Source organism: Nymphalis io, chromosome 21 (genome assembly GCF_905147045.1).
Source record: "Nymphalis io chromosome 21, ilAglIoxx1.1, whole genome shotgun sequence".
NCBI classification, from domain to species: Eukaryota; Metazoa; Arthropoda; class Insecta; order Lepidoptera; family Nymphalidae; genus Nymphalis; species Nymphalis io.
This window is the reverse complement of record NC_065908.1, coordinates 3781191-3793816: the sequence shown is the minus strand read 5'-3', so window position 1 is coordinate 3793816 and position 12626 is coordinate 3781191. Positions and strand designations below refer to the sequence as shown.

The following is a 12626-nucleotide window of genomic DNA, read 5'->3' as shown; positions in this document are numbered from 1 at the left end:
TGGACTAAAAATATCCACCAATACGGATTGGAGCAGTGTAGTGGAGTAAATTTCTACTTCCCTCAAGGAGATGAGTCCTTATAACCCAGTAGTCAGATATTTACAGGCTGTTAATATCCGACTGCTGGGTTATAGGGACTCATCTCTTTGACCTAAAAATTGTGCCGCGATCAGATAAGGCCACGGCTTTATAACCACCAGTCAGGATAAAACCTGAAACTTTACCAATGGTAGGTATTACCAATATTCCAAACCAATTCCGGTCACGAAAACCATTCTTAACGGAGGAGATATGATAGTACACAAGTGTGTGTGCAAATATGTACCTGTCTTTACTCACGCAAACTAGACACTCAATTCCAGAAATTGATGGGTCGACAAATCCGACACGACACGACACGAACGGAGAGTTCAGAGGCATTACCAACCGCGGCGTTACTTAGAATTTCTTGACAGAAAAAGCTAATACATTATACTGTCCAGGATTTGATACTAAGACGTCAGGTTCTATGGCTTTACAAGCTAACAACTAGATCAACGTGGAGCAGTAAAAAGTAAACAACGATAATACGAGGAAGTTAAAAATTCTCAATAAAAACACAATTACAAATGACTTGCGATTTCTAATGAACTAAACATGTTTTTATAACATCGCAAAACTAGTTCAAATATAAAATTATTCAGAAAACACAACGAAATGATTCACAGGAAAGATTTTATCATAATTTTCCATTCATACAATGCATTAAACAACATGATACAAAAACAGAAGCACACAGAAGAAAACTATTTCGTCTGTATACAAATATACATACATACGAACAATGCAAATTGCTTTCGTTTAAATTGATAGTATTGTAGCTTGTTTGTTGGCACTCGACAGTTAGCATTTACAGCAACAAGTTGGGAATGTTGTCAATGAAATGGAAACTGTTGCATCATGTTCAAAATAGCCTTAAGGTGTGTCAAGAATTTGTTGACAAACATATAATAGTAAACTTTAGTTTATTTTAGGGAAATATTTAAATAAAGTAAGAAATGTAAGATCCTCATTGGAGCATATTTCATGGCGCTCCAATGCGAGTCGATGGATAATTAAAATTATAGTAACATTATTATAAGTATTCTTATGACATAGAGATATAATGGCGACGTAAGTTTTGAATCCAAATGGATTCCTATCTTGAAAGTTAGCACTGCTGTTATCACATCTGGATCATCATCATTCATGTGCTCTTAGTGCTAAATGGGCTAATCCTAGGTTATGTGTTTACGTACTCGTACTACGTCACTTAGTTCTATTCTATTATGATTATCTAGATATTAAAAAACTGAGGTTTAAATTATACAGATACAATCAAAATTAAAATTAAATTAGGTTTTTATTAACTAAGCTAAAAAAACATTTTAAAATAAAGACGTGTTTCGCAGTGTTTATTTCGATTATTACTATAAACCACAAATTCGACCACTATAAAATAAAGCCTGGCTTTTGGCTGACACAAGCAAAGCTACGATAATTTAAAGAGAACATACACCCACACACAGGCTAAGGCATGACCACAATAACTAGATGTTGAAGAATGCTATTGTAAACTAAAGTGGAGCATGCTAGCCTAAAAGATGCCTATTCGCTCTTGCCCTGAAGATCTGAGAAGCGTCTGTTTCTGATTATTAATGCTCGGGGTGAGCATTAATAATCAGCAACAGACGCCAAACAAGAACATCACACACCTCGATTATGCTCTCGATGTCACGAGATATCAGAAAACAAAACGCTTTGTGCGATTAGGCGGAAAAACGATGATTGTAATTTCAATCCCAGTTTAATTTAAACCCTTACGAACCTGGCTTGTGTTACATTTCACGTGAAATCGTGATAACGAGAAATGTTCCATGGTGTGAGCACATGTCCCATATGATTAACTTTCGTCATGTCATCTGTTTTTATCATGGACGTCTAATATTATCACGTACATGGTACGTCAGAACGATATACATTAAATAATAAATCAATTAGTCACAACTTGTTTTGTTGTTTATAATTCATTATATTACGTTTATATAAGTACTTAGTGGTTGGTGCAACGCTTTATGATTTTAGGTTTAATGACTGTTACGAGAAGCTACATCAATTATTTTATTTTTTTTTACTTTATATATAGGATAATGCAATTGCAATTGAATATCGTCGATATTGTTATCGGACCTTTTGAAATAAGTTTAAAATAGATATGAGTATTGAAGTTCAATAATGTGACGACTAAATGTATGTAGTAGAAATAATATATAGAAAACTATTAGCAAATCGTATGGAATATGTTAATCTAAAGTTGTATATCTTTCTGCTTCTAACATTAAAATATAATACAGAAACTCATAATTCTTGAATTAACGAATTGTTTGTGGTGTCGTTAGCTTGGACTTTGGATATGGAGATAAATTATTCGTTGATGGTTTGAGTAATCTAAAATTAATTGAGCTATTTATTTTTATTTGATTCCGAAACAAAACTGTCTCATAACTTGCTCTGATATGTTTCAACCTATGATAGTTGTACCATTAAAGTCTTTTAACGACCGCATTATGCAACAGAATTACATACAAAATGAGAAGCATATAAAAATACATAAATAAGCAGACAGGTTCCGATATTTTTATTTAATATTAAAATATATATAAGAATTACAGTCAAATCACAGTATTTGCGTTAGCTTTATGTATATATTTTTTTAATTTTAATTATCTTTTAAGAAATTTGTTATTGTTTTTTCTATCAATCAATATTTTTTTTTTTTTTTTTAATATTATCAATTGTTTTCGTTTAAGAATTAAATGAAGTATATTCAACTGTTCATATAATAATACTTGGTACGCTGCATCCGCAATAAAACCTAGCGGGCCGGTAGTGTTTAACCTATAAAACCTAGGTCACAAATCAGTATCGTTGACTACGTATACGCTCGTAATACGTGTCCTAAAAACTTCAACTAACAATACTTCATCGTGAAACAAACTATTTTTAAATATAACGAAGAATTCTGACCCAGAAAAGTTCAGTAAGGATGTACTTTTGGTATCGATTTCGAAAAAATAGTATGGGATTAAGATAATCATAAAAAATGCCGAGATGGATTAGTGGTAAGAACGCGTGAATCTTAACCGATGACCGTGGCTTCAAGCCCGGGCAAGCACCACTGAATATTCATGTGCTTAATTTGTGATTATAATTCATCTCGTGCTTGACGGTGAAGGAAAACATCGTGAGGAAACCTGCATGTGTCTAATTTCATTGAAATTCTGCCACATGTGTATTCTTCCAACACGCATTGGAGCAGCGTGGTGGAATAAGCTCTAAACCTTCTCCTCAAAAAGGCGACGAGGCCTTAGCCCAGCAGTGGGACATTAACAGGCTGTTACTGTACTGTAAGACAATCATTGAATATATCGATATCGAAAAATCGATTTTATTTTATAAACAAATAATGCCGCCTTATTTAATTCTAAAGTCATGAGTCGAATGCAAGCCTGCATACAAAGATGTTTCATGTAGGATAATAGGATATAAGTATGGATAGCAGGTTCAATGCTCTTTCTTAACATCGATTCCCGTCTGGCTCGGAGCCAAACACTTTACTTGAATGGTTTAAGGTATCCCCACTTCCTTAAATAGATAACGATTAATTCGCCGCTCATTTGCCCCCATCAATAGTTATGTTTCTCCGTACGCTACACAATTAAACGTGCAATATGCATTGAATGAATTGTTTTTGTAAGCGAATAATGAGGTAGCTATTGTTTGGCGTAATTGTGAATTCCAATCAAGTGTATAACATTAAAAAAAACCGGTTTGATGTCCAATGATTTATTACATAGTTTACGTAATAGTCTATGGTAAGGATATGTGCCCGTCTACGTACGTCTAGGTGGGTGGGTCCATCCACTAAGCATTTAACTTATCGCTAAAAATTATATATATTCCAATTGAAGGGTTGATTTGGTCAGTTTAATTACACTAGCTTACTACCAGTTAACAAACCATAATTTTATCCATATTCAATTCTGTTCGCCTAAAAATGGCGGCAAAATAATTCACAACAGAATTACTCCATAAAAAATACATATTGCACATAAACACATCTTATAACAACGATAAAAATTAACATATATTATTTTAAATTAAAAGATAGATTGATGTTGACCTCGACAACATTACGTTTGCGTGTACTATATAAAGGTCTTGTTAAATTGGTCATAATGTGATTGTAATTTTTGCGAGTGAACCCTGCGCTAATACAAGTTAATGTTTATGTTATATATGTTTATCATGTCTCATAAACCACAAAAATAATTCTTGTATATTCTTAAAAAATAAGAGTATTGTGTCATTCGTGGATAACTATTTTTGGTTTAGGTATTTTCCTGCAAATAAAGAGTTTATTAGAAAACAAGGAAAACTGCTTGATGACGTATGACAGATGTCCTTGTGCTGACATGATTTATTTGAAACATAGTTACACACATAATATTCGGTATTAAAATATATAAAACCGTAAAATATAAAAAAGAAAAACAATCTTTTTAACACGTCTTGATCATAAGACGTGTTCACTGGCCTTGTATGTTCAATTAGTAATTGTTGCCCGTTTCTATAGACCTAGTAGAGCTCATTAAGGGAATCTAAAGAACAGTGTCTATTATTTAAAGCCTTTAGTCTTCAAAGATAAGACCAAATGATATGCACGTAAACATTGAAATTCGCTGACACAATCAATATCGCTGTTATTAAATAACTTGTACTAAGGAATAGATAAAACCAAGTGTTACTCTTCACTAATATGGCTCATATATTTGTGAAGTTCTTTCATAAATATTAAAAAACATGAACAGGACCCACCTTGTAAATGGACCACTCCTTTTAGTTATTTGTCCTAATATTTTCTCAACGCACCGCTCGTCGCCCTTACGCGCCGCGTCTAATAAATCCTGGCCTTTTCCCATGGCCCATTTAATCGTACGTAGCACTCACAAATATAACACAAAGTTCAATCATTTCAATTTTTTACACTAGACTTCACTACTCACTACAACTTCATTGATCGCGCCGCCATATTTAGATTAGACGTGAGTGCGCTCTAGCGGCCGGCGAACGAATCGATATCAAAATTCAACCTCATGCCTAGTGCCTACTCGACCTACTCCGAAACTTCTTTAAACTACTTTTAATATTACAAATTTTACTTAAGCGAATTGCTATAATTATTAAAATTGTTTTAGTAATATTTCACGAAGTAAAAACATTAATTTTTTACAAAGATATATTTAAAAAAATAACAACTCATACAAATGAATTGAGCTCTTGTTTCTGAAGTATGTTCACTGTTTTATCTGTTTTCTCGCTTGCCCTAGTCAGGTCACTGTATTTGCTCTTTCATTTACTCGCCATTCGTTCTTTACTATAGGATATTTCCATCGTTCATTCAATCAGTTATAGGTCAATCAGTCTTTAAATCCATCTCGTTCAGATTGTTTTGAATGTAAAACATACGTAGTAAAACCTTTATTTTTCTCATATTTATCACGATTTGCGAGTTCATTGTGCTTTGTTATAGTTGCAGTTGAGTTTAATTGATTAATATTATCTTAAATACTTTTAACTAATGGCTAAAATAAAATAAAAGTTCTAACAAACTCAGTTACTGCGTTAATTGATTTAATCTTCTGTCAAAATGAACAGCTGATAATCGTCGAAGAATTTGTGACAACTATAATTAATAACATTTTGTTTACCTAAAAGAGGCGTGACTCATTCGAAGAGATTAACAATATAATTATACTCATGAATAAATAATTATAAATGCTCTCTAACATGATTAAAGTAAACATTTTGCATGTGCTTCTAATATTTATGTTGGCCAGGACAATCAGCTGTCAAAGTAAGTAACCGCATAAATGATATTCATGTTATTTTGGTACTTATTTCTTCTTTGATATAATAAATCAAGTAATTATATTTACAGCTCAATTCAGCCATATTGTAAAAAAAAACATATTATTGCATTAAAAATGCAATAAATAAATAAATGATTAAGGGCATTTTCTACTGTCTAAAAGTGTTTTATTTAATTAATGCCTTTACGTCAGATTACAAAAAGACTTTTGTTTCTATAAAAAAATAATGTAAGTTCTTCTTTCACAGATATTAGTATTACATTGCCACTAAATAAAACAATATCATGGGGTAATAGAGAAATCTATGGTGGTTTTGCTAACCTCAATGCGTCATCAACATTACAGGTTGACTTTGCAAATGTCAACAAAAATATATCCTACATAATATTCCAAGTGCATAGTCATTTACATAATGTAACATTATATAATAATACTTATATAAAAGGTTCATACATATCCGGCACTAATGTTGGACTGTACAGCAGTGTTAAACCAAAGCTAGATACATTTTATGTATACAATCCAAATGTGGATATAAATTTGAAATTGTACTTGTCTGTTCATGGATATGAAGCAACAGGTAAATTAAATGATATTTAATTTGTCTATGTCTCTTTAAAGTAACGGCCTGTAAATATCTGAATGCTGGGCAAAGGCCACGGCTTATTTTTGAGAAGGTTATATTATCTGATAGATACATATTTGACAGATTTTCATCCATCACATGTAGGTTGTCGCACAATATTTTCCTTCCACCAAGCATGAGATGAATCATAAACACATATCAAGTACATAAAAATTCAGTACTGCAAAATAACTTGAACCCGCAATTCATCAATTAAAAATTCTGAATCTAACAATTGGGACATTTCGGCTTCAGTCCTATTCATTTTAGTTAGTATATTATGAATATATAATTTTTAAATAGGTAAACCCCTACTTATAGACACTATAATTACATTATAATAAGAATATAATTACTAAGAAACCATAAGAATTTTTCATCTTCAGTACATATATACAAAAATAGTGATTTTGGAGAGACTACCATCCTTTCAATTATAAACACATATTTAAAATGATTTTAATCACATTATAACTAACGCTAGTAAATATTTACAGACCCTATACCAGGTGGGTGCAATATGGAATTTCCTATACCAATATCACCATTTATACAAACCTCGTATAACAAAGAGTATATATTAGTCGATGCCGCAGCAGCTAGGGATCCATCAGATTCGATTTGTAATACTGTAGATAAGGTTGTAGTGTTTTTCTACAAAATGTATTTGCCTGAAAGAAACTTTGATGCGGATACATACTTTGACGGTATAAAGAATATGATGACAATGGATGCGATTGATGATTATGGAGAATTTGTAAGTATAATAATAGAATAGAATATGCTTTATTGTACACTGAAAGAGTTAAAAATATTATTGTCTTTTGTGTATTTTCTACTAAACAATATATTTTTAATAGAATAATTTGAATAATATTTATTCTGGAAAACATAACAAAGGATTCAATTTTGTGTTGTATTTTCATTACCTCCCTAGAGGTTCGACTGGTGGGCAAGTGCATTGTAGGCCTAGTTTTAAATCCAGGGCTGGTGACACTGGCTATAAATTCATTTAGTGACATATTCATTCAGTAACAGCCTGTTAATATCCCACTGCTGGGCTAAGGCCTTCTCTCCCTTTTGAGGAGAAGGTTTGGAGCTTATTCCAACACGCTGCTCCAATGCGGGTTGGTAGAATACACATGTGGCAGGATTTCAATGAAATTAGACACATGCAGGTTTCCTCACGATGTTTTCCTTCACCGTCAAGCACGAGATGAATTATAAACACAAATTAAGCACATGAAAATTCAGTAGTGCTTGCCCGGGTTTGAACCCACGATCATCGGTTAAGATTCAGGCGTTCGAACCACTGGGCCATCTCGGGTTTTTATACTCATTCACGACAGTCGTTTATTTTTTTAATAATTACCAATAATTTAATGTCTATACTTATTATTACTTAGTGAAACTGTTTTTTTACTTAGTATTTGTCAAACTGAGTAAGAATTTTGTGAAAGAACGACACATTTTTTTTAAAATATCATTGTCTAATAAAGATTTACTTAATAAACCTTATCGTGTTTAATCTAGGCCTGTACGCAATTACAAATAGAGTTTTAAGATTGTAAGGATTTTTTAGATCCCCGAAAATGGTGATCGCATGCGTCGAATGCTAAGCGCCTATCCTGGTACTGGAGCTGTGTATGTAGCTGTTGCTATTAGCACGCTGAACACAAGCGCGTATTCAGTATACGTACCGACTTATACTTATGCCTGCTCACACATAGTTGATGACGATTGTGAATTATTAGGTAAGACAAGGGTATAGTTTATTTCTAAAACCTCTACCTGAAAATAAATCGCTCGCTTGGAATAACTTTGAGAAAGAAGCCGATGGAAGAATACTTTTGGGATGGGCAGCATTTTGCAACCCGTTTTGTGATTACGTCACATATGCCATTTTATATTAAAGTTTTCTACTAATGTGTTTTCACTGCCACAACTTAACCTTGTAATAAATCAAGTGGCAAAAATTAAGTTGTAAGAAAGACAGTGAAGTGAAGCAGCCAGTGATGCCAACTCCTACAGAATATTCCCCCTAGTACCAGCTTCAAATTCGCCTAAATATCGATTAAGAACCCCTAAATTTTTTGTTGTACACTCGGTTGGAGAGGTAATTTCAAATACAAATTAAAAATACATTCAAGTAGTATAAAATACCTGGTGTATTTATGCGGGTGCATTTTACACATTTTCATACATTATTTAATAATATTAATGATGATAACAATGAAATTAAAGGATTTATATTTTTCATTCAGTGTCCAGAAATCGAAGCCCGGGCCTCCTACGTGTTGCATAAGCACGCTGACCGTTAAGCTATTATTTCAATCTCAATATATTATAGTTTTTTAATATTTCAGTTATAGCCACGCTTGGAGTTTATATTTGGTTTAGTTTGTTGGTTGCGTTCGAGGCTTAATATAAATTGAATAGAGATGTACGTTTTTTTAAGGAAAAAAAAACTTGAATAAAAACCCCTAGACATCTTGATTCCCCCAAAATTTGGGAGGAAAACCCCCAACCCCATCACTGGAAGCAGCGAGAACTTAACTATCCAATTATTGTTTTAATTTTTTGTCTTTTTGTGCTTACTTTGTTTGATATAGCACTATCACCATATCATATCACATTTACAATAATTGTCATCCGATAGAATCGTTCATTAGGTACTCTGCCAAAAAGTGTCACCTTTTCAATACGTTATTTCGAACCAAACCAATTTTCAGATGACTTCCTGTCACAGATACTGTGTGCCTCGTTATTGTTCCTCGGACTGTTCATCTGTTTCTTCGGACACAGGTTCTTCAAGACTGAAATGTTTCTAGTCGGCTTAATAAGCGGCGTTATTATTACTTATATTTTTATATCACTCACCGCAAACCTGGATAGACCTGGTAAGATTATTTATAGGTTTCATTTTTTAAATAATATTCGGTTACAGTAATATTTACTATTTTGTGCACTTTCGAGCCTTTAGGTTCCTATTGAATTGAGTTACTTTCTGTGAACGCAGTTAATTTACGTTTGAAATGAAAGTAATGAATTTGAACCACCTGTGCAGGAATTACTGTAGTGCAAAGTGAGTCCGCTCACACAGGTGCACTTTGTATTATATCACTATAGTCCGATGGGAGGAGAGAGGCAATCTGATACCGAGACTGGGACAGGTCAAACGAAGAACCAACTGCTTTATGTGCTTTTCGAGGCACAGGACAAAATACTGTTAACTTCTCAACTCTCAAGAATTTCCTAATAACTTTTTGACAAAATAACCCAATATATTTTTGGCCCGAGCCATTTTTTCGGGAAATGCACTCGTACACCAAAAGGCAATTATGAATTATGAATATGTTTTAGCGTTGTTAGGTGCGTCTGTGTTATCTGGCATATGTTTTGGAGCGATTTGGTTATTATTCTGGTGGTTCTATGGCATACCACTGATAGCTGTTCTCTTGTCGACCCTGAACGTCGGCTTCTTGTTCTCTGCCATAATTTATTATGGTTTACCAGGTAACGTATATATTTTTAAAGTATTCCATACTCAATGGCATAATTATCTACTGCATAGTATTACTTTATTAAAAGCCTTGCACGTAAATAGAATAAATTCCTTATGGGAATACTATTAAAATTATTTCTAAATTTATATTCACTTCACAAATACCAATTTGTTGGCTATTTAATAAACATTACCGAGTTTTTATGTGCGAATCAAATCTTACAACCGATTGAGCTGCAATTTTTCACACACTCTTGGTAACATTACAGTCAAGTATATTTTTATTTAGCGGTAGGGCTTTAACTTTCTAACCGGAACGCAACAACACTTGTAGTATTGTTGCGTTCCGGTTTGAAAGGTAAGAGGACCATTGTAACAACAGGCACAGGTACATGACATCTTAGCATAATAAGGTCGTAATTGCCACCTGACAAAACTTTAGTTTTGACCTTTATCTCACATTACGTGTATAATTCTGATTTAAAATGTCGTTTAAATTATAATCGATATGCAGTTGCTAAACGAACTTTAATTTTCGCAGGTGGTCTCCTAGCTCTACAAGTAGATCTCAACTTTTGGACCCTATTCGTTCTTGTCATGTTGATGACGTCACTGATGCTAGTGTCTATGACTTTCCTCTCGAACATTCTATGCTGTTCAATACTCGGCGCGTACGCGACTATATTCCCTTTCGACTATTACTTAGGGTCGAATTTGAAATACATTATAATAAACACAGTGCGGAGGGCAGTCGTACCGCAATTCAATAAGGCTATCATTTCTCCGCCTTTTCAATGGAGGGGTGAGATTTTTTATATTTATTTCAAATTATCAAATGATATATACTAATTATTATATGTTATTCAATGAAGACGATTTGTTCGATTCAATATATTTTTATTTATATTGTGTATTCAAATATTCATACCTATTACCAAATGATAATTTTATATTTTTAAACATAAGAACGCAAAGTTAAATTCATCATATTTTCTGAATAGATAAAATTTATTAATAAATATTTTTTTCTTACAGATGCAATAATTTCCTTGTTATGGGTGGCTCTGGCGACATCTGGTTTCCTTTTCCAACACTTCCAAAACCGAGGCAGGCCACCTTTCCCTCCACCACCAAGGAATATAAGACCAGTTCCATCACATTTGTACTACGGCACTACTGAACCTAGGAGAGGAAGGTATGTAGAATAGAATATGTAGAAAAAAAATAGTTTAATAAAAAATAAAACTAAGTCTTGAATAATTTGCTTATGGTTCATTTTAACAATAACCTTGTAGAAGAAATAGAATTTCTTGGAATTTTACAACAAATAACTCACTTGAATGATATGATCGCCACTAAGTAATTTCAAATTTTTTTTTTTTTTTACATAAACACTTATTTACAAATCCGACCACAATTCGATATAAAATAAAACGTAAAGTGTTAGCCTCCTCCTCCTCCTTCGTGTTGTTGGTCCGGATTAGGACACGTGCCTTAACTAATTAAATTAAATGGTCTACAGCATTCAAGTATATAAGTATATAATAGTAATAAAACAATAATACAATAACAGCCTGTTAATGTCCCACTGCTGGGCTAAGGCCTCCTCTCCCTTTTGAGGAGAAGGTTTGGAGCTTATTCCACCACGCTGCTCCAATGCGGGTTGGTAGAATACACATGTGGCAGAATTTCAATGAAATTAGACACATGCAGGTTTCCTCACGATGTTGTCCTTCACCGTCAAGCACGAGATGAATTATAAACACAAAATAAGCACATGAAAATTCAGTGGTGCTTGCCCGGGTTTGAACCCATATATATATAATTACTAAATATTTAAAATGCATTTTCCAGATACGGAACGGTGACCACAGTTATACCATCAGCCATCCAAACCGAGAGAACGCCATTATTAGCATAAGTTATAATAAAATATTCATAAGTTGAAGTCTTATTCATTTAAGCATGGTTATGAAACGACATACTTAAATATTTGCTTTTAGGTTGTATCTCCTATAGATTACTTACAAATATTTACCTTAAAAAATAATACATATCTATTTTATATAATCTATTTAAAAGTATATAATATATATATATATAATATATATATATATATATAATATATATATATATATATATATAAATATATATATATATATATATATATATATATATTCTATTTATAAGTAATTATATAGTGAATATATTAAAATAACTTATAAATGTGAATACTTAAATGAATTTTAAATTAAGCCGGTTTTTTTTTTATTACACAAATATCATTTTATATACTCTATAATAAGGATAATATACTGACATATTGTGATATTGTTTAGCACATTTTATGTTCACATGTCGAAGGCATGTTACACAGATTATATTTTAATTTAATACTTATATGAATTTATGCATTAAAAATGCGATTATTCCTTTACTTTAAAAGGAATATGTATTTTAATATAATTTTTTAAATATGTATAGTTTATTAAGCCATATGTTTTATAAAGACTGCTTAATTGTGATTAATGTAGAATCAATGTT

General features: G+C 32.4%; 3 protein-coding genes across 3 annotated transcripts in view; 1 reads left to right on the top strand and 2 right to left on the bottom strand.

The window, feature by feature from the left end:
- LOC126776671 (uncharacterized) overlaps positions 1–5281 on the bottom strand; it is a 109646-nt gene extending 104365 nt beyond the window's left edge. Inside the window, exon 1 of the mRNA XM_050499293.1 lies at positions 4898–5281. Coding sequence (XP_050355250.1) covers positions 4898–5001 — 104 coding nt within the window. The 5' untranslated portion in view covers positions 5002–5281. The remainder of the gene's footprint in view (positions 1–4897) is intronic.
- Positions 1–12626, bottom strand: part of LOC126776827 (tetratricopeptide repeat protein 5-like) — a 233039-nt gene that overhangs the window by 13797 nt on the left and 206616 nt on the right. The window lies entirely within an intron of this gene.
- LOC126776806 (transmembrane 7 superfamily member 3-like) lies at positions 5521–12149 on the top strand. The gene is made up of 9 exons (XM_050499601.1): positions 5521–5936; positions 6200–6532; positions 7075–7334; positions 8160–8331; positions 9310–9477; positions 9941–10093; positions 10624–10884; positions 11118–11277; positions 11937–12149. The coding sequence occupies exons 1-9, from the start codon at positions 5858–5860 to the stop codon at positions 12001–12003; spliced, it is 1653 nt and encodes a 550-aa protein (XP_050355558.1). The 5' UTR covers positions 5521–5857; the 3' UTR covers positions 12004–12149.

Excerpts from the sequence above, each read along its gene's own strand:
- LOC126776806 (XM_050499601.1), top strand. The coding sequence starts at position 5,858 with ATGCTCTCTAACATGATTAAAGTAAACATTTTGCATGTGCTTCTAATA. Across the intron at positions 7,335-8,159 it reads TTGATGATTATGGAGAATTT|ATCCCCGAAAATGGTGATCG; the intron begins GTAAGTATAATA and ends AGGATTTTTTAG. Across the intron at positions 11,278-11,936 it reads ACTGAACCTAGGAGAGGAAG|ATACGGAACGGTGACCACAG; the intron begins GTATGTAGAATA and ends TGCATTTTCCAG.